The sequence below is a fragment of the Lupinus angustifolius genome, chromosome LG09 (assembly GCF_001865875.1).
Source record: "Lupinus angustifolius cultivar Tanjil chromosome LG09, LupAngTanjil_v1.0, whole genome shotgun sequence".
Lineage (NCBI taxonomy): Eukaryota > Viridiplantae > Streptophyta > Magnoliopsida > Fabales > Fabaceae > Lupinus > Lupinus angustifolius.
The window spans coordinates 3,156,954-3,179,524 of NC_032017.1; the positions used below are offsets into that span (position 1 = coordinate 3,156,954).

At 35.5% G+C, this 22,571-nt stretch overlaps 2 protein-coding genes across 3 annotated transcripts; one reads left to right on the plus strand and one right to left on the minus strand.

Annotated features, from left to right (window-relative positions):
* On the minus strand, nucleotides 12,690–20,578 carry LOC109357103 (BES1/BZR1 homolog protein 4-like). Of its 2 annotated transcripts, XM_019600829.1 has the most exons (5): nucleotides 20,257–20,578; nucleotides 19,904–20,158; nucleotides 13,302–14,068; nucleotides 13,080–13,105; nucleotides 12,690–13,043 (listed from the first exon to the last, which is right to left on the minus strand). In XM_019600829.1, exons 2-4 carry the CDS (start codon nucleotides 20,117–20,119, stop codon nucleotides 13,090–13,092), a joined length of 999 nt encoding a protein of 332 aa, XP_019456374.1. In that variant the 5' UTR covers nucleotides 20,120–20,158; nucleotides 20,257–20,578; the 3' UTR covers nucleotides 12,690–13,043; nucleotides 13,080–13,089. The 2 variants fall into 2 exon arrangements, with proteins under 2 accessions (XP_019456374.1, XP_019456373.1); XM_019600828.1 differs by having other exon boundaries at nucleotides 12,690–13,105.
* LOC109357104 (NAC domain-containing protein 83-like) lies at nucleotides 17,559–18,669 on the plus strand. Its single transcript, XM_019600830.1, has 3 exons — nucleotides 17,559–17,721; nucleotides 17,806–18,052; nucleotides 18,137–18,669. Exons 1-3 carry the CDS (start codon nucleotides 17,573–17,575, stop codon nucleotides 18,389–18,391), a joined length of 651 nt encoding a protein of 216 aa, XP_019456375.1. The 5' UTR covers nucleotides 17,559–17,572; the 3' UTR covers nucleotides 18,392–18,669.

Genomic DNA, 22,571 nt, shown 5'->3' on the forward strand with positions numbered 1-22,571 from the left:
GATCGATACTGTAAGAGTTTTTTACGCAGTCACTGCATTATCTCCCATTCATTTTCAATCACCATGGACTATTAAATAAAAATAATACAAATAAATTGTGAATGATTCAGTGACTATATATGAATTTTTACACTGTCAATGCATATATATTATTCTCATAAAATTTTGTTTTATCTAAGTCGCATATGAATGTATATGCGTATTAAAAGTGAGAGTGATAATTACGGTTGGATTAGCTTGAATTTAATTTTGTTAACTATTAAATAAAATGGAAAAGCAAAGAATGTCATTTTTTATTTTTTATTTTTTTGATAGATTGGGTATCCATCCAAATGGATATATCTATGGATATCTATTAGATATAATGGATGAGTTTGAATTCATTCATTATCAACATTATTCATTGGATTATATTCATTTAAATTCATTAGCTCTAACGGATGTATTTGGATGGATTTAATTTGTATGAATTGTGAATAATTTTGCTACATCTAACTTTGATGATGCAGATAAAATTGAAAAATGGAGGAAAGCCATGGATGTGGAGATAAAAGCAATAAAAATAAATGATACATGTGAATTGACAAAATTACCTAAAGGATCAAAGAAAGTTAGAGTGGAGTGAGTTTATAAAACCAAATTGAAAGAGAATGGAGAAGTGGAAAAATATAGAGTGATAAGTGCCAAACATACCTAAAAATCATACACTTTTATGACACTTATCTTAAGCATAATTGAGAAAAACCAACTTAAAACAATACTTTTTGTATAAAATATCACAATTTGGTATATTTGTGTTTGTTTGGCCTTTTTACGTATTTTGTAGGAAATAAAATGAAGAAAAGAAGAGAAAAGATTCATGGTCAAAAAGCAACAAAAGTCAAGAAAATCAAAGTGCTCAACCAGGAAGCTGAGCGTGGAACAAGTCCCGCTGAGCTGACCTGGCCACCTGCCTGACCTGGACCAAACTGCCCAACCAGGCAGTTGAGCGGACCTGCTTAGCTGCTCAGCCTAGCATCAGACTAGGCCTGGCACAGTCAGAAATATGCTTGACACGGTCAGACACGAGCTTGGCACAAGGCAAGCTACTGAACAAGCTGCTCAGCGGAGAACCAGACTCCTGGCTAGATCAGCAAGCACCAAGCCATGTCCCAGTCAACACGGTCAGAAGCTGTTGAACAAGCAGCTCAGCAGTGAAGCAGGTGCGCTAGGCGGTGCTTACTGGACTTTACTTAACCATCAAGGAAACCATGAAGTCATCCATGACCTCACATCAAGTAGCCCACCATAGGCTTTTCAGAAGTAGCTCACAATAGCTGGTCTCATAGCCCACAACTAGCTTTGGTGAGTCATGCACAAGGAGGTGACTAAGCTACTTGGTAAAGGGACCAAACCCATGCAGTATGCCATTATGTCACTTTATTTGGAAAAAAAAATACACCTTATTAAAAATTTTGATAAATTCATTTATTTTTTAATAAGGTAAGTTTTTTATTGATAATAAAGAGAGGCTAGTAAAATTGCCACAATACTTTTCAAAGGATTGAATATGTTAAACCCTTTTTCAATTTGACAAACTTTCTAGCTATAATACTTCTCACTGAAGTGAATGTGTTAAGACTCTATTTAGATTTAACATACTTTTCAGATGTGTTACACTATCACCTTTAATTTATAGTTTTGTAGAGCTAAATTATTATTGATAATTTGGATTATGTCTGGGTCTATCCATCTATATAGTTACTAGTGAGCAAGCTATTAAAAATTTGTTCATTAGCTTAAAATACTTGCTTCACCTGAGTTAGTCACCTATGGACATTAAAAATCATAATTATTAAGAGTACTTTTTAACTTTCCATTTCACTTAAAAGATATATAATGTTAGATTGTTTGATTTAGTACATGTTGTTATGTGTAATTTAAAAAATGTAATAGTAATATGAGATTACTTTTTTTATGTAATGTTCATAAATAGACATGTTCATATATCTACTTTAATTTAAGTTGACATTACATAAATATAAGCTGAGTGGTCAAATTGTCAACGCTGTCTTGAGCCATGTGATTTCTTCAACGTAATGCTCATATGTAATGGTAAGTTTTTATATAAATAATGTATTAGAAAAGTAGAAATAAAATCTAATAAGAATAGGACGATGAATGAGTTTATATGAGAAGCCTTAACATTTCAAAATATGAACATTTTGGATAAACAATTATTAGTATTATACTCTCCACCTATATGTGTATGACTTGGTCAAATAGATGTAAGTGATGATTAGTGTTCTTTTTTCTTCCTTTCTTTCCTTTTGTTCATTAATGAGTTTTTATTCTTTTATTATTTGAATGATGCTTTTAATAACGGCTCCTACCAAAAATATGGGCTAATTAAAGTTTTGATATTGAAGATTTTGACCACCAGAGTCTTAAAAACACTGGTTAAGGCATAAGCCAAGATAACTCAATAAGATATCATGAATAACATGGATGTGCAACAAGATGAAGATTAATATTTTTTTGGTACTACGGTATCCCCACCTTTTGAGTAAGGAACTAATCTTATTTAGAATGTGTGATTATTCATCCCAATAAATATCGTTTCCAGGAGTTGAACTATTGAACTTTTGATCATCATATGAATTTAGCAAGACCTTATGCCATTAAACCAACGTCCCTTGTTGATACTAATATTTTGAAAACTCTCATACAAATCTTTTCACATATGAGCTCATGTGGCTTATGCATGTATATTAGGAGTTGCAATTTTGAAAAGTTGATTGTATGGATATGATATGTGATAACTATACAACTATATTCCTCTCATCTAAACCAATCTTTCAAGGTCAAAACATGTTAAGGTTGGTTGTCATTCCATTAGAGAAGATCAGATCCAACATTAAGAGGACTTCTCATGTTTGTTTTAAGGATTAGTTTGTCGATATTATCACTAAGCTTTTATGGTGTCCTAGGGCAACATACATATGCGAAAAGTTGGATGCAAATGATATACATGATTTAGCTTAAGGGTAAATATTATGACACTGGAAAAAAGACTTCCAAGATCGGTTAAAACAAGGTTTTGAAATAGGATTGTAATAGCGATGTTGATCTAGTGGATGTGAAATATGTAAACTTTTAAAATCATTTGTCTAAAAGGTGTTAAAAATACTTTTAATATCGTTTACTTTGCAATATTGATAATAGTCTACTATTTAAATCTATTCATTTAAGAAGCGATGTGAAAAATATGCTTCACAAAACTAATGTGGAAAGTCTAGTATTTTTATATACAAAATATCTAGCCATGATACATTCGAGGTAAAATTATAAATGATTTTTTACAAAAAGAGTGATAGCCACGTTTTGAATGTACCACCTCAACTTCAACTAGATTTAAAATAATAAATAGCCACTTAATTAATTTATTAATACATGTTTATATAAAAACAATTATAATTAGTAACCTCTTAATTAAAATTACAGAATATATTGTTAGAAATTCATAATTTCTAATTAAGTTAGGTGTCATATATTTAATACGATTATATCGGCTAATTATTTTGGGTTATAAAACAAGTGATCTGATTTCTGGCAACCCATATGATTTCTAAAATTGATAACGGATATGAACTTAATAAGTGGATACCCAAATTGTTGGCATATAAGGGATAATGAGACCCTATAAGTTAACGCATAACCAATGTTCAAGACACTAAATCATAAATAGTTTTTACCTCTCCCCATCAGAGAGAAAACGAAGATTCTAAAAGGAATTCATGATTTGATTGAGGGAGATCATCATATCAAAATCTCTCTCCAAAGGCATACGAAAAGAATAGATTTGAGAACATGGATTCATGTATGACTTTGTATCATTATTTTATATTATGTGTGAAAGTCATAAGATTCAAAATCCTAAGATTAATATTTCATCAATCATGATTTTCTAACATATATAAGCTCACTCAATTCTTAAACTTCAACATGCAACTTTATATACTCAAAATTCAGTTTAAAGTGAAAGACAAGATCTAAAAAATATTGCTTAATTGGGATGATGACGAATGTGGCCGTGTTTTTCAATAAGCAAATGATAATATTATAGTGGGTGAGATTCAAACCTTTAATCTTTTTATCACTTCATTTCCTAAACCATTCATTCTAATTGTTGGGAATTCTTCTTAATTGATGTGGAAACAAGACCAATGAATCTTGATAGATGAATCATTGAGTACATCAATGATGATTATTCCAAAATCTTGGAATGATTCATTGATTTTTCAGAATTATAAAGTCTAACTTAGAAAGTTGGAGTAGCATATTTCAAAGTGTCTTGAAAAGTATGACAACAATTAATCATCCATTATGCATTTATGATGGAGTCTTCATCCCTTCACTATATATAGGGAACTTGTGAGGAAGAGATGCAACAAGCAAGTGAGAAAGAACAACATAGAGAGAAAGTGAGAGAGTGCATATCCAAATAATGTGAGATTTGTATTCCTAGTGAGATGCTAGAGAGAGTTTGTATTTCCATCCTTTTTGGGTGAGATCGAGTGTTATCCTCTTAGTAAGAGAGAGTCAAATATTGTAATCCTACTTTCTATAGTAGAGATATTTTTGTGGACTAGGTCCCGTGGTTGTTTCCTTCACACATTCATGAAGTTTTTCCACGTTAAAATTCTTGATGTTATTCTTCTACTCTTCTCTATTTTCTTTATCCACTTGCCTCTTCCACAACTGCCCATTTTGCAACACAAAGGAGGGAAATTGGTTCTGAATTTCCCAACAGTGGTATTAGAGCTCCCAAGTTCATTCGGGGAGCTTAGCCTGTATAGTCCAAGATGGAAGGAGCTGCTAATATCTCATTTGATGGAGACATGTCCAAGTTGACAATTGACAACTATTCATATCGGAAGCTCATGATGGAGGATCATTTATATTGCAAGGATATGCATGACCTATTTCTTGCAAAGACAAGCCAAAAGATAATGGTGACAGAGATTTTGAGCTTTTGAATTGAAAAGTTGTTGCAATGATTCGGAAGTATATTGATAGAAGTTTGTTTGAGCATGTCTCCACATACAAAAATGCTTATGAGTTGAGGTCGAAACTTGAATCTATGATTCAAAAGAAAACTCCTAGAAATAAAACATCTCTTGTTAGAAGGCTGGTGAAACTCGACTATAGAGATTGTCAAAGCATGATAGAGTACTTGAATTCATTCAAGGGTCTTGTCAATCAATTAACAAAGATAGATATGGAGATAGATGATGAGCTGTAAGCACATCTACTATTGAGTTTGTTGCCTGAAAGCTGGGATACATTGGTGATCACGCTTAGCAACTCAGTCCCTGATGGGAAGGTCTCAATGGATACTGTTTCAGACAGTCTATTCAATGAATAATCCAGAAGGAAAGAAATTGGTACATCCTTCCATTCTGAAGCAAATGTTATAGAGAAACGTGGAATAAGTGAAAATCATAGGAGAAATGAATCTCATGGAAGAAGCAAAAGCAAATTCAGAAGTCGTTCTCAATCTCACACGAGGCCAATAACATGCTATTATTATAGTAAAGAAGGGCGTAGAAGATCGGAATGTAGGTTCCTGAAGAGAGACCAGGAAGTTGGAAATGTTCATGAAAATTTAGTTGATCCAAGGAAAAATGGTCATAAGTCTACAACAACTGTCGTCGTAGATGATGATGTTCTCCTTATTGGAGAAGACAATTACCTAAATGTTGCATATGATGATTGTGTTTGGATCGTTGACTCCGGTGCTTCTTTCCATGTAAGTCCACATGAAGGTTTCTTATCAAACTACAAGAAATGTGATTATGGTACTGTGAAAATGGAAAACCATATTACTAGCAAGATTGCGGGAATTGGTGATATTGTGATGCTAACAGACACAGGAGAAAAACTTGTACTAAAGGAGGTGAGACATGTCCCAGATATGCGTTTCAACCTTATCTTAATGGGTAAGTTGGATGATGTTGGTTTTGTAAGCCATTTAGTGTTGGAAAATGGAAATTAGCAAACGGCAACCTAGTTATTGCTAGAGGCTCAAAGGAAGGACCTTTGTACATTATGCAATGAGGAATTTGTTATGGACAAGCAAATGTTGCTACCGATTCTAAAGATCTTTGGCATAGGCAATTGGGGCACATGATTAAGAAGGCACTTCAGATGCTCGCCAATGATCACCTTCCAGGTATAAAAGGTCAAATTTTAGATTCATGTATTGATTGTCTTTATGATAAACAACATATAGTCAATTTTCAGAGAATAGACAATCCCTCACAAAGAGATGAAGTACTTGAATTGGTGCATTCAGATGTTTGTTCGTCATCTAAAAGATCTCTTGGAGGAGCCTACTACTTTTTCACATTCATAAATGATCACTCGAGAAGATTATGGGTGTACTTGTTGAAAAGCAAAGATCAAGTACCATCATCATTCAAAGAGTTCCATGCACTAGTAGAATGTAAGACTGGGAAGAAGTTGAAGTGTCTGAAAGTAGACAATGGTGGAGAGTATCGTGGTCCATTTGAAGCATATTGCAAGGCTTATGATATCATAATGGAGAAGACACCACCAAAGACTCCTCAATTGAATGGAGTAGCAGATAGGATGAACCACACAATGGAAGAGAAGGTTATATGCATGTTGCAAGATGCCAATCTCCCCAAGTCTTTCTGTGGTGAAGACTACAGTGGATCTAATAAATCGGACACCTTTAAGACCCCTGAACGGAGAAATTCCAGAGGAAGTATGGTACAAGAAGAATGCATCTTTCAACCACCTGAGAGTATTCGGATGCAGAGCCTTCGTTCACTTTCCAAAAGATGGGAGAAAGAAGTTGGATGCTAAGATCAAGGAGTGCATTTATCTTGGATCTCCAAAAGATGAATTTGGGTACAAACTATGGGATCCAATAAACAAGAAAATTTTGAGAAGTAGAGATGTTGTGTTCTTTGAGGATCAGGCGATCAAAGATGTTCAGAAGAAAAACCAATGCAAGTCCAAAGTTTGCATTGATTCAGGGGGAGGGATTCCTCAACAAATCCTGATCATCAGATAGATCCAGAACAAATAGACCAATAGAAAGATCCTGCTCACACGGAACTTGACCATATTAATGAAGAGTTAAATCATGATGAAGTGGTGGTAGACACACAAATGCATCAAGAACCCGAGCCAGTAGAGCATCATATGCAAGTTGAACTAAAGCACTCCAGAAGAGGCAGAATACCTTCTTCAAAGTATCCAGACAATCAAAGATGAGATGAACTCGTTACATGAGAACCACACTTATGATCTGGTGTAGTTGTCCAAAGGAAGAAAATCCTTGAAAAACAAATGGATTTATAGGCTTAAAGTTGAAGAAGGAAGCTCGAGACCAAGGTAAAAAGGTCGGATTTTTGTGAAAGGATGCAATCAGAAGAAAGAAGTGTATTTTGATGAGATATTCTCACCAGTGTGAAGTATTCCTCCATAAGTGTAGCATTTGGTCTAACAGCTAGCCTAGACTTAGAAGTTGAACAAATTGATGTCAAAGCAGCTTTGTTACATGGAGACATCAAAGAATAAATTTATATGGAGCAACCACATGGTTATGAAGAACTAGGCAGATAATACTTAGTATGTCGTCTGAATAAGAGTTTAAATGGTCTGAAACAAGCGTCAAGACTCTATTACAAGAAGTTTGAATCCTTCAACTACAGTTTCAAGAAGAGAACTGATGATCATTGTGTATACGTTAAAAGGTATGAAGATGAAAACTTTATTATCCTCCTCTTAATGTTGATGATATGTTAATCATTAAGTGTGACAAGACCAAGATTGTTGGTTTGAAGAATGTTTTAAGCAAGTCTTCTGCTATGAAGTTGTTATGACTATCACAAGAGAAGTACATTGAGAAAATTTTCAAGAGATTCAACATGGATAAGGCAAAGCCTGTTAGTGTTCCACTTATTGGACATTTCAAGTTAACAATAATGCAATGTCCAAATAGTGATGAAGAAAGAAAAGAAATGAACAGAATGCCTTATTCCTCTGTGGTAGGAAGCCTAATGTATGCCATTATATGTACAAGACCAGATATTGCCCATGCAGTTGGAGTTGTGAGTCAGTTCTTGTCCAATCCCGACAAAAAGCCTTGGAATGCAGTAAAGTGAATATTGAGATATCTGAGGGGAACTACCAAAAGATGTTTATGTTTTGGTAATCAAGATCCTATATTAGTAGGATACACAGATGTTGACATGGCTGGAGATATAGATTTCAAGAAATCTACATCAGCTTATCTAACTACCTTTGTAGGGGGAGCTGTATCTTGACAATCTAACTTACAAAGATATGTTGCATTATCAACAACTGAAGCAAAATATATTGCAGCATGTGAAGCTGGAAAGGAGATAAAATATATAAAAAATATCTTGAATGAGTTGGGTCATGTCCAAGATAGATATGTTTTGTACTATGACAACCAAAGTGCAATCCACCTAGCTAAGAATCCTACATTTCATTCTCGGACAAAGCATATTGATTATTGTTATCATTAGCTACAAAATGCTTTGGAGGATGGTGAGTTGTTGCTAGAGAAAATTCATACAGATGACAACTGGTCTAATATGATGATCAAGACAGTTTCACTTAAGAAGCTAACAGACTGTTGTAGAGGTGCGAGACTAGTGATACCCATCAATTAATTTAGGAATGGGGAGATTTGTTGGCAATCCTTCCTAATTGATGTGGAAGTAAGACTCATGAATCTTGATAGGTGAACTATTAAGTTCATTCAATGATGGCTATTCCAAAGCCTTGGAATTATTTCTTGACTCTTGAGAATTATGAAGTCTAACTTAGAAAGTTGGAGTAGCATTTTTTAAAGTGTCTTGAAAATTATGACAATAATTAATCATACATTATGTCTTTATGATGGAATATTCCTCCCCTTCACTATATATAGGGGACTTGTGAGGAAGAGATGCAACAAGCAAGTGAGAAAAAACAAAATAGAGAGAAAGTGAGAGAGTTCATATCCACATAGTGTGAGATTTGTATTCCTAGTGAGATACTAGAGAGAGTTTATATTTCTATCCTTTTTGGGTGAGATTGAGTGTTATCCTCTTAGTAAGAGAGAGTCAAATATTATAATCATTCTTTCTATAGTGGAGATATTTTTCTGGACTAGGTCCCGTGGTTGTTTCCTTCTCACATTGAGAAGGTTTTTCCACGTTAAAATTCTTGGTGTTATTCTTCTACTCTTCTCTATTTTCTTTATCCACTTGTCACTTCCGCATGTGCCCATTTTGCAACACACAAAGAAGGGAAATTGGTTCTGAATTTCTGAACACTAATCACCTAATGACCCTTGATGAATGTGGCAATGTTAATAGAGATTAAGTAGTGATTATGCAAAGTCAAGATCATAGAGAAGGAAGGAGAAGATATGATGGAAAAGGAGATGAGGAATGGTTTTTGAGTAGCACTTTCAAAAATGTCATACCTTTTAGATATTACCATTCTAATAATTGTCACATACATCCATAAGAGTTACTTGTTAACAAGCACAAATTCATTCAATTCAATAACAATGAAGAAAAAATATCACTCCATAAAATTTCCAAAAGGTTCGGTTGCACTCTATAGAGTCATTGGGTTCTTTTAGTGGCAAATTAAACCAAACCAATCCATACAACAATTTATATTGATGTTTCCATTTTCAATATATAATAAGGTTTAGCAAGATGTACATTGTTGAAATCAACTTGTTGCAAATTCATCCCCCACCTAACTAGATATGTATAATACTGGAAAACTAACAAAACCAAAAGGGAAAAATTTAGAACATAGAAAACAACATTTTGCACTCACCTCAATCACCTTCTAACATTTCTATTGAACAAAACCAGCAAAAGTCAATGCTTATATAATCACATTCAATTGCTGAGATTCCTATTTGTAAATAATTTACCTGCCAAAAAAAGATTTCATCTTTAAAAGGGAGGAAAGTTTAAAAGCACACACATCTAAATGAATAAACCCTTAGTCAATGCTGGATAGATCATAGTGTCACTAGATAGGCCCTTAAAATTATGTGTTACCAATTGAGTCATACAAATAATTAAAATATCAACATTTTAGTTCTTTTGATGACTTAATTTAAGGGCATTTTAAATCTTTCACATACTTAGCATCTAGCTAAAAACTTTCAAGGACCTATGCCATGACAAAAAAAACTCCAAGGACTAAGTTGAGGGTGTACTCAACATAGAATTGATCATATAATAATGCTTAAGTACCTAGTCTTTGAGCTACCAAGTGTGAGTTCAAGATCATCTGCCACAAATTCTTCATGTATCCTTTCTCCCTCCCTTGGTTTCACAATACCTAATGTGTTGTTTCCAAATGCATATTCATCTGAAAAGGCTTCAGATATTGGAATATGAGCAGTGTGATCAAAGCCAGCTGCAATAGCCGGAGAGCATAACCCCATTCTGGCCAGGAGTCCACATGGCCAAGGCTTTGAGAAGTGTTAGATGGCACGAATGAGTAGCTCTGTCTAGTCCACTCCCGCCATGCAAGCTGATCATCCCAATCGGTATTAATTCGCGACGATCGTGCAGTTGGAGAGCTAAGTAGAGGTGTGACAGGAGCATATGCCATAAAGCATACCTGTTCCTTAATGGAAAGAGATTGAGCTTTTAAAAAGGTTTATGTCATCTAGTATGGATAAAGATCATTTTCTAGAATCTTTCATGTTAAATTATTTCAACACTTTCTCAGTATATGTATTATGACTTAGATCGAGCAACCTCTTTGATCTATCTCTATAGATCCACATACCTAGTACATAGGTTGCTTCATCAGAATCTTTCATGGAAAAACACTTCCCAAACCAAGTTTTTAGATAGTGAAGAGTAGGAATGTTATTTCCAACCCACAGACAGAATCAAAAGTACAACTGTCAGTCACTTGTCCTTTTGTAGATGTTCATCTACATTTGTTATGAACCCAAATTTTTAATAGCTTAATCAAATATTTAATTGCTTTAATCCATAAATGGGTCCATTGTAGTTTACATACCATGTTGGAAACATTAGACATGATAAATTATCATGTTGTTTCATATACACATCCTCAAGAAGATTTCCATTAAGGAAAGTTGTGTTGACAACCATTTTCCAAATTTCATAATAACTGTATGATGCTATAACAAGTAAGATCATGATGGATTTAAGCATAACAATAGGAAGAATGTTTCATAACAGTCTACATCATGAACTTGCTTGAAACATTTAGCTACTAGTCGTGCCTTATAAATATTTACATTACCATTTAAGACATTTTTGTTTTGGAAGACCCAATTTCACCCAATCGGCTTTGCACTATTAGGTGGTTCAATCAAAGTCTATACCTTATTAGTGTACATGAAATTCATCTCTTATCTAGTGGTTTCAAGTCATCTCTCAAATTCTAGACTTTCAGTTGCCTCTTGTAAGTCAGTGGCTGATTTTGATCCATTAATAGTAAATCTCCTTCCCAAGTCACAAGAAAACCATATCTTTCGGGCAATGAACACACTCTATATGACTTATGCAAGCTTTGCTAACATGAGCTTAAAATATCACAAATGTTTGTGACTCTTGCTCTTGTTCTATCATAGGCTCATCTCACTTGGTGGTTCTTGAATTTCTCCAAGTTATACTTTCCTCCCATTCATTTCGTTGGAGATGATCTAATTTTCTAGGAATACAGTAGTCCTAGTAACGATTACTTTGACTTCGGTAGGAGTTTTAGAAATAGTTACCCTTAGTTTCCATTGAATAACCCACTAAGAGACATTTATATGATTTAGGTCCAAGCTTACCCGAAACTTGACGTGTCACAAGCTTCATAACCCCAAATCTTCATAAAAGATACTCTAGTTTCATCGTCCATATCTCATATGGTGTCTTTATAACAACCCCTGATGAACCACAAGTAGAGGTTGGAGAGGGCCACACATAAGCCAATAGTAGGCTGAAGCATAACAGTAGATGCCATCAGAGCTTCCTGTCCAAACCCACTTATCCAGACCATCATTAAGTTTTGGTCTAGCTAACCCAGCCAGGAATGGAGCAGGTCAAGATGCCAAGCACCATCCACCCATACATATGCTACTCTAAAATCCATGTCGCTCGCAGAGGGGACCCTTACCAGACCACTCATCATACCAAAACCAAGAATGCCCATCACCTAAGCAGAAATCGACGCCTGTTCGAAGAACCTCACAGGCTTTAAAGATGCTTCTCCAACAACAGGAAGCAGAATCAGGAGGTGCTATATGCAGGGACGACCTGCTAAAGTGTGAACTTTTTTTGTGACAAATAGTTCGTGAGGGACATTGCTCAATCACTAGTAGGTAGGGCCATTACATTTAGTATTGACTTGGACAAAAAACTAGTAGTTAATACTTAGCCGGTATCAAATATCATGTCAAAAGAAAGTAAAAGTTAGAAAAATAGACACATCAAAGGATACAAAGGCCATAACAGTTTCAGGAAAATCAGTTAGAAGGTATTAAGTACTTGCAATGCACTGGTCCACCCATGATTATTATTATAACTATGACTTCTTTTTCATCTCAGAAATCTATGGAAAATGGTTGGAGCCTACAAATCTATGAAATCTGTCACCCATATCAGGAAAAATAAAATCAGATAAACAAGAAAGCGAGGAAAAGGGGGATTCTGTAGACCCATTCAAATTCGAATCTGCATCACATCCTTGGTCAGTTAAGTACAATTGAACCTTATAATTTTCATATCGACATAAAACCAAGCCAATATCGGTATATGTTTTTCCACTATAGCATATAAGGTTTAAAAATAAAACGACCAAAAGAAAAGGCTGCTAAAACACCCTACATCTAGCTACTGTGTCTATATAATAACTATATATGTAACTTAAGTACCCAAAAACACTAAGAAAAAATGAACAAAATAAAAAAAAGAAAATGCTTGTGTCCAACTTAATTCCCTTGAAACTTTCTACAGATAAAAAGGATTCAAAGGTCATATTGAGGGGACCAGTGACTGTTCATTTATGCAGCAACCTACGATAGAACAAATTTAGGTTAAATAAATGTTTTAAAAGAATAAAGAGTTATAAAATTTCAATTCATCATATATACATATATATATATAGATATATATAATTTTGTTAATATGGCCATTATAAGTAGTAATAAAGGAAAAATCTTTGTTGGTTCCTTAATTATATATCTTAAATTCATCAAATATTCTCAGTACCTGGTCTTTGAGTTCCCAAGAGTGAGCTCAAGATCATCTGATACAATTTCTTCGTGGATCCTCTCTCCTTTCCAGGGCTTCACTAAACCTGCAGTGCTGCTTCCAAAGGCAAATTCATCTGAAACTGCATCAGTCATTGGAATGTCAGCAGTGTGATCAGAGCTAGCAGCTACAGCTGGAGAACATGTCCCACTTTGCCCAGGTGTCCACATGTGGGAGCCACTAGTACTGCCAACAAAAACCTCTTCCTTGAAGCCAAATGGGTTGGAAGCGACCAAGCTGAAGGTTGGAGAAGCTGGCCCACCCTGAGGAATTCTAATCCCAGCAAACCAATCTGGGTCGAGAACTTGGTGGCCGGGGCTTGGAGGGGTGGAAGAGGGTATGAATGAGTACTGCTGCTGTCCAAGCCATGAAGGACGATTGGAGTTGAATTGATCATCCCAATTGGCTTTGAGTCGTGGTGTTTTCGCAGTTGGGGAGCTTAATGGAGGAGTGACAGGGGCACTGATAGAGCCGCTATGCATGTATAGGTGGGGGAACTTGGATGAGGATGATGAACCTGATGATAGGTTTTTGAGCCATGGTATGAGGGAATTGCCATCAGCACTGTTAGGATTTGCAGCATTAAAGGATGAGCATGGACTAGGGAAGGAAGAAGAGCCCGGACTTGGATTGTATGAAGCACAGGGACTTGGATTGTAAGATGAGTATGGGGTTCCCACTGCAGAACCCCCTACCATGTCCATTTGTTCAACAGGCTTGCATCCCTTCATACACAAATTGTTGAGTTAAAGATTAGAGTTAGCATAACATAGATTATGGGACTCGTAATGACAGTATCATTAATTATTAGGATGGGCCTTAGGTGGGCAAGTAGAAATTTTCTACATAAGAAAACCAGGTAATCAGTGAATTTAAGAGATTATGCTTCAAAAGCAATTAAGAGATTAGGCGTATGCATGTTTCTAAAATTCTTGGCATAATGTATTCAAATATGAGAGAATTAATTAATAGAACATTGGTAATCAATAAAAGATAAAATATTAGTGACAAACATCTTTCTCATTTTAGTTAGAGAACAATCAAGACATGCATGCAAGGAAACAGGGAACAAGTTAGATGTTAATAAACAGGATACTAATAAAACTGTTAATTTGTAGTAATTATTAAATTAACAGATAATAATATATACACATTTAATAATAAGGTTCCTCCTTCCCCTTAGTTACGAAATACTTGCAACCTAACATAAAATATGAAAGAGTTCTCTGAATATGACCTACATGTATGTTTGTATCATGCATTAAATTGTTCAAAAAACATAAATCCAAAGTGTTTTTTTGTATCGAGGGGACGATATGCTAGCATCTGTATGGAAGGAGATAATGTGAGAGCAGTGAATTTGGGTTGAACCGAGTTAGAACTGGTCCTGTATCACCTAAGTTGGGTAGAACGGAGCTGGATCCAACCATTGATAGGTACCTTAAAAGGGACTCTGACGCTCAAGTAAGTATTTACATAGGGCAAGAATGAGCAAGAGAGAAGTTAGAAGGATGATACTTTCTAAGTGTTGGCCTCCTCTATTAATATTGCTTAGAATGGGCTTACCTTGTCCTCAAGGAGGTTCAGTGACACCATGGATGACGTTGTGGTCCTGTCCAATCAGGCAAATGGTATGGCAAGCCCACCCCGGAGTCTATATGGCTCCTAGACATTCCCTAGGGAGTGTCTTCCCTCGTAAGTTACCTTGGAAGTCGAATCCTGGACTTTATTGAAAGGAAAGGCCAATTAGGAACTTTGACCCACAATTTCGGCCTTACAAGCGCAAGACATGTTTTATAGGATGGCTTGTTGACCTACTGACCGCTCATAATTGGAACAATATGCTTTGAACTTGTGGGATTGAATAATTGCCCTCAATATGGTGGTATGGTTGTAATCAGGCATGCCATCAAACTTATTAGTTCTTGGCTTTATTCTCTAGTTAATCGGGCCGTTCACCAACTGGTAATTTTTTTGGATTGTTCATCCGGTGTGTCTAGCTTATAATGGTGACTTTTCATTCTCCTGACGAATAAGAGGTTGTACGCCATGTGTGTGGTTCTACGCTTGTCTGCGAGTGCACATGGTTTTGCGCATGTGGCCAAAAAAGGTTGTGCCTTTTGGTTTTATGCTGAAGTGGGATTAATGAGTAAGTTTAGCCATTACAAAACCGTTTTGGGGAGTTATAGGGTCGTCTGGGACATTTTCTCTCTCCTTCGGTTTTATATAATTACGACTTTCCCTTTCTTCTTCACATTTCTTTAGTTCTTAAACAACATCCCCTTCTCTACAATGGCTCTAGCATTTGTCTCTATTTATATTAAACCTCTTGTGAAACCATGTTCCCCTTTTACGTTGCTCGCCTTCTCCTTCAATTTTTACAAAGTATTCTCTTTGATCCATGTTTTTTTCTTTCTTAGCTTTTGAGTCAGAGATTGTGAAAATTGAGGGTGTGGAAAGTTATAGTAGTGATAGCTATGTTGAGCTTCTCATTGGTCTTCCTCCTTCTTTTTTGTTGCAACCACCAAGACTACAAAGAGTGGGGAACGAGCCACCGCCTATTGTCCTGGTGAGAGAGTAAAGTTGGCCACGTATCGCACAAGTTCCTCCTTGGGACGTGGTTGTCAATTTTATGGCTTCCACTTCTGCAGCGACGGGAAGGGTGTGGGAAACATATGACTATATCCCTCGTTAGGGTGATTCGGTGGAATTAGGATCCTCTGTCCCCATATCCGAAGACAATCATATCCCACCAAATAACATAAAAAAATTATTTTATGTTTTTTTATTTTTCTTTTCAAGTAGGTGGTAACTGTCCATTAGATTGGGACATAATGAGACATAAAAAGTGGGACAACCAATCCCCATTCGATTTGGTGAGAGATTCGTTTTATCAATTCGAGGCTTTAATGTCCACACACTCATCTAATGATGACTCTCCTTGTGGCAGACTGACAAGTATCAGATAGGTATAAGAAAATTTAACCCTCGAACAAATCGTTATGTCCTCGTACTCGGGGATGGTGAAGAGGGCGACCCATGTAGGTGGGTTGACCGGGAAGGCTGGGGTACCCCAACCTCTTATATCAAAGCGAGTGCCCAGTTAATTCCCTTAACATCACAACTGGTAGAGGCCGATGGTTATCTATTGGAGATCCATTGGGAGGACGGGAGAATTTGTACGAATATGAGAATTGAAGACAATCAACGGTCCTTCTACATGTACGAGACTTATTTGTAGAAGATTGGTCTTCCTCTTCCTTTAAACGAGTGGAGGATTAGTGTTTCTTTTAATCTACATGTAGCTCCATCTCAGCTTCACCCGAACTCGTGGAACATTATCCGAGCATTTGAGCTCTTCTACAAAGTCTATGCATTGCCTTGGACGTTCAAGATGTTCTTATGGATGTTTCGGGTGCATACAACACCAATAAGGATGGGGAGGATGCAAATAGAAGAGGTTGTTCTTGCATTCAATCCAAAATCAGTTGATCCCTATTTTCCCTAGTCCAAGGGTCTTACAAGGACAAGAAGGCTGAGTACTTCAAGTAAAGCTAAGGTCAAGGGCGGCCACCTAGATTTTTGGTATGGCTGACCTTCCTCAATTTCCCTTTTACTGGGAATGAGGGTCACCATCTAATAAGCTACAATTATATAGTTTTGAGGATAATGACCTTGATGACCAGGAGCAGGTGGCAGCCGAAGAACTGTTGCCTTGGTTGGGTCAGTAGGCATCCACTCATTGTTCTTTACTAAGGAGAAAAGGGCTCACCAAATCATAGTGCCATGGAATGTCCTAAAATATTCTGCCATGTTGCAACAAGAACACGAGTCAACTAAAAATATACCAAACCTACACCTAGATTGACAAAATTACCCCTCCTTATTTCTCAAATGCCCATATTGATGGTAAGAACCCAAAATCATAACAGGCATTTTCTCTTTCTAATTATCGCTCGAGATCCATGCGAATTCTCATGGATTATTAGCATGACTGAGTCATCAAAACACAACCACAGAGATATAGACAGAATCTTTTGTGCTTCACGCGTAAAAGAAAAAGGAGGCACAGCCATAAGATGAAAGTAAAAGAAGGAAGTGGTTGAGTGTGGTTTACGGCAAAGGTGTTTGTTATTCTTCTTCTTATATGTTTGTTAGTTGTTAGTGTTAATGTGTGAGAGGCATTAAGTTAAGGGTTGTTGTTATATTTTTTAATGTGGAAGGTTGGAATGAGATTGCCACCTGGGTTCCGTTTTCACCCAACTGATGAGGAATTGGTTCTCTATTACTTGAAGCCTAAGCTCTTCTCTTTCCCTTTCCCTTCTTCTATTATTCCTCACCTTCATCTTTCTAACTCTGACCCTTGGGATTTACCAGGTTCCTTTTCTTTCTCACTCTCTTCATTACAATACAATTCATATATGCATGTCTTCTCAATCTTTTATTCAATTACAACATGTGATGATTTGGAGAAAGAGAGGTACTTCTTCAAAACTAAGGAACCCAAATATTCGAATGGAAAGAGATCCAACAGAGCTACTAATTCAGGTTACTGGAAGGCAACTGGGTTGGACAAACAAATTATGAATAACAAACAAGTTGTTGGAATGAAAAAGACTCTTGTTTTCTATACAGGGAAGCCACCTCATGGTTCCAAAACTGATTGGATTATGCATGAATATCTCCTTCTTACCAACACTCACTTTCAGGTCACACCTCACCTTCATTATTTTCATATAAACCATTTTTATGTCTATTTTTATTCATTGAATCTTTCTTTTTTGGTTATGCAGAGTGGTGTGGTTCCTATGCATAATTGGGTTCTATGTAGGATATTTTTAAAGAAGAGAGGTGGTACAAATATAGACAAGACCAAGGTGAGGAACACTAATTCAAAGGTGGTTTTCTATGACTTCTTGTCAGAAAATAAAAACAACACTACTTCCTCATCCTCGGATAGCAGTGGAATCACTGAGATTTCAAGTTCAACCTATGAATTAGATAAACAACATGAAGGGAACAGTAGCTGCAACAGTTCTAGTTATTAATCTACAAGAGAACCTTAACAAACTACTTTACCTTCATTATTATGCCTTTTGTAGTTGTTGCACTACTTTCTAGCACTTCGCAATTCTCATATCCATCTTAAAAAGAAAAAAAAGCTTTGCTTTTTCTTTCTTTCATTTCATTGTGTCTTTAGGTGTACGTAAGTAATTATCATCAAGGATGTATCCAAAAAGGTAATCGGCATTAATGGTAGTTTGAAGAGTAAGGTACCAATACTACCACTATTACTATGTAATTCAATTGTTTATTTTCCTTCATTTTCCCTGTCATTCTTTATTCACTCATTATTATATCTACTTCAAAGTTGAGTTCTTAATTGTGATCATAATTCTGACTATTTTCTATATAGTTATGATTTCTAGAGCAATCCTCAATAAATTGATCAATGCTAGTTAAATAAATGTAAATTTGGGAGACATGATATTGTTACTAATGCCTCACCATACGATGGTTCTTTTAGCAAAAAGTAACAGATTTTCAGTTTCAAGGAAGGTGCTTTGACATAGGGAAAGTTGTGGGAAACATAAAAGGATAGAAAGGAAGAGAAAAGGGGTATGAAAATATGGTTGTGTATAATATTTAATTGAATAATATTGTCCAACAATAAAAGCACTCTCTTTTTTTTATGAGAACAAAGTCACAAAAACAGAATAAGAACAAAATCTTGCGAAATCAGCACAGCACTAATTAGCTGCATTTCTTCCTCCAAGGAAACGAGAGCCTACAAATGTTCTAATCTTTCAAAAATGAAAGGGAATCAAGTTTTTTTTGGTGTACACACAAATCACAACCCCGGTGTGCTCAAAAAGAAAGAATCTAGTCCAACTCCTTACCATAAGACCGAAAAAATAGCACCACATACCGCAACAAAACAACAGCAGCATCAACATTTTATATAATAGGGTCACCCCTTCTGTGACTCTCTGCCCCTTTCATATCCTTTTGATTCAGATAACATCGCTATCATCACTAGCATGTACCAAGATATGACACTACAATAATCAAAATCAAAAAACCCCACTTGCTATAACGAATTGCTATAATTGATGCTAAAATTTTCAAAACAATTTCATGCTAAAATTAACATTAAGAAAATGGATGCTAAAGTTACAAAACTAAAAAAATGTCAAACTTATTTGATCAAAGAGCAAATCCTCAATTCATGAAAGATTTCAAATGTACTTAAATTGAAAGTTTTTTTTTGTTTTGCTTTTGTCATTCATGAAAGATTTAAAATGTACTTAAATTGAAAGTTTTTTTTTGTTTTGCTTTTGTCATTCATGAACTCAGTCAAGCTAAGGCATGCAATTGCATGTATCATTAACAAGTTGCCCAAAGTGGTCTCAATTTTCTGAAATGCCAAATGAAAACTATAATTGTCATAACAAGTAAACCACATGCTAAAAATAGAAAGCATAAGAATTTATTAGATCTAAATTAGATCAATGAAAACTATAATTGACATAACAAGTGTTAAAGTGTGTTGCAGTTACCTTCCTATAAATGGTGCCATTATCTTCAACTGTCCAACCTGCTTCATCACAAAGAGCTTTGAGAACTTCATTGTTGTCACAATGCTTAGGGAGCTTGTAGTTCCCATACATTCTAAGACCGGCGAAGATTTTCGCCGCTATCGCTCTTCGCCTCCTCTCCCTCTTCTTATTGTTCTCCCTCTCCTTCCACGTTGGCTGCCTCGTCCCTGACGTCATCGCCGGTAAATACTATAAAGTCACCAAAAAATAGAAACTCTGAAAACAAAGAGAAAATTTCCAGAATTAAACTCAGGTATTTTAATTTAACACAATTACATAACCGTTTCGTAATTTGAGAGGTTCTAAGATCATACCGGAAAGTAGAAAAAAAGTGCGAATTGTCGAATGAATTACGTCAAAGCGGCATCGTCTTTGTTGTATTGAAGAACGGGATTAGTTGTTCTGAGCTTCGAATCGGAGGTAAACGACGCCGGAATGAGGTGAAATGAAACGACGGCGTTTAGAGGAGTTGAATTGGAGTGGATGAGGGTTCGTATGGTATTGTTTGAGATCTGAGTAGATCTAACGATGTTAGGGTTTGACCATACCGGAGCGAGATCGGAGAAGCATTTCGCCGGAAAGCTTGCCGGAAAAACTAGGAGCTGTTTGGTTGAGGAAAACCGTTGAATGAGAAAAGAGAAGGTAAGTTGAATATGTTGGGGGAAATTAAATGGTCACGGTTTTATGAGTATTTTACGACTGTGCCATTGGGATGAAGAGAGGTAAAGGAAGAGATTAGGATAATTTGATGTTTGAGAATGATAGATAGTTAAGGGAATAGTTTCTTACTCTTAATATGATGTATAACTTATGGTGCTGCAGTATTATGGTGGTCACTGAAATTGCGGTTAACTCTGATTCACAATGATGTGGTCGCGTCATGAAACAATGCAATGACATCAGACCATATTAGGCCATATCGAATTCAAGAAAAATTAATCACAAAATAATTTATGTTGCAACCTTCACCATTCATATTGCAATTACCACAATAATATTAACTTCAACACAATCTTGACAGCAAGTGCAATTTACTCAATACCTAACTTTTCTATTATGCTATTGTCATTAAAATAAGAAGAAAAAATATATGTAGTAATAATGTATGAGTTTTATATAATGTTATTGACTCTTCAAAAAAAATTAAATGAATATTATATGATATAGTAATTATGTACAAATATTTATACTAACAGTATATAAATATTACAATGTTAGAATAACATAATATGTGATGTTGATATTTCTTATATGATTCTTGCTTAGGAAGTTGAGTCAAGACTACCTTATTTCTTGAGATCCAATCATTGACGAGGTAGGTGATATACCTAAGAACTTCAACATCATTACAATGGAAAATACTATAACAAATTAGATAGAGAAAATCATATGGATTCTTTATGGACAATTTCGTTTTGTTAGAAGAGTGTAGTATTTTTGTATTTTGAGTATAAAGATTTATATATAATGACTATACTATTCATCATTCATTTACATTAGTTTTTTAAAAAGTAAACAATAATTAAAAATAAAAGCTAAATAATTGACTGATAATTATACACTTTTTGCTCTTGTTCATAAAATGTTAGTTAATACCTACCATTTCTGTCATGCTCTCCCATACAAGGGGAAACACATGTTCTCTTATATACTAGGGTAAACAATTCTGGATTAGCCCGGAAGCCTTCTCTAAAAGGTTTATGTGGCCTAGGGTCAGACCTACGTTTCTGGAGGAGGCAGGAACATCTGGAGTTGCTGAAGATAATGTTGATGTTGCTGATGATAATGTTGATGATACTGAAGAAGACGAGGATTATATGCTTTGATGAGCATGGATTGAACACAAGACAAACTGGTTCTTTTTCTTTAATTATGTTTATGTTTCGTAATTTAGGTTGTATGTTTAGGGTGTGTGTTTAGGTTGTATGCTTAGCTTAATGTGTAATTTGTCATTGTGTAATCTTGTTTGTACCAAGTTCAGTAAGACTGTTAGTTTAATGAAGTTGTGTCTAGTTTTAAATGTAGTTGTGTTTTTGTAGTCTAATTGTGTCTTCATGCTAAGAAAAGGAAACATGTGATTGAAACTTAACTGTTTTTAGGATGTGGATGTTGATTCAGACACAAAGTGAATAGGTTGAATAATGAACAGTTTAATCAAAGGAATAAGGCCTATAACTTGGTGAGAGAGTGCACCGAAACACAGATGAGTGTCTTTGTTGGATTACATCAATTAACTTTTCCTGATATTTTGTTGTCATTAAGCATGGAATAGCATGGAGATGACTAAGGCCTAGTCTAGGATAGATAAGCTACAGCCAGAAAGCCAACCCTTGTGAATCATGAATCCAATTCTTTGTAGCCCTTTTGAGTTAATTATTCTTCAAAATCATGCACCTTAGCCGAAATGAAATACATCAATCCCCATACCTATGGAGAAAGATCATTAGTGCATATGGTCTTCAATTGTACTATTGGGCAATGAATGAACATGTGATTTATGTATCTAGGTTTAAAAGTGAATTAAAGAATCTCCTTCTTCAAGTTTGTGTAAATGATGAGCATGAGAAAATCAAATGGAAGTAAATAATGTATGCATCATGCTAGAAAGGAAATAATCAAAAGAAATGGT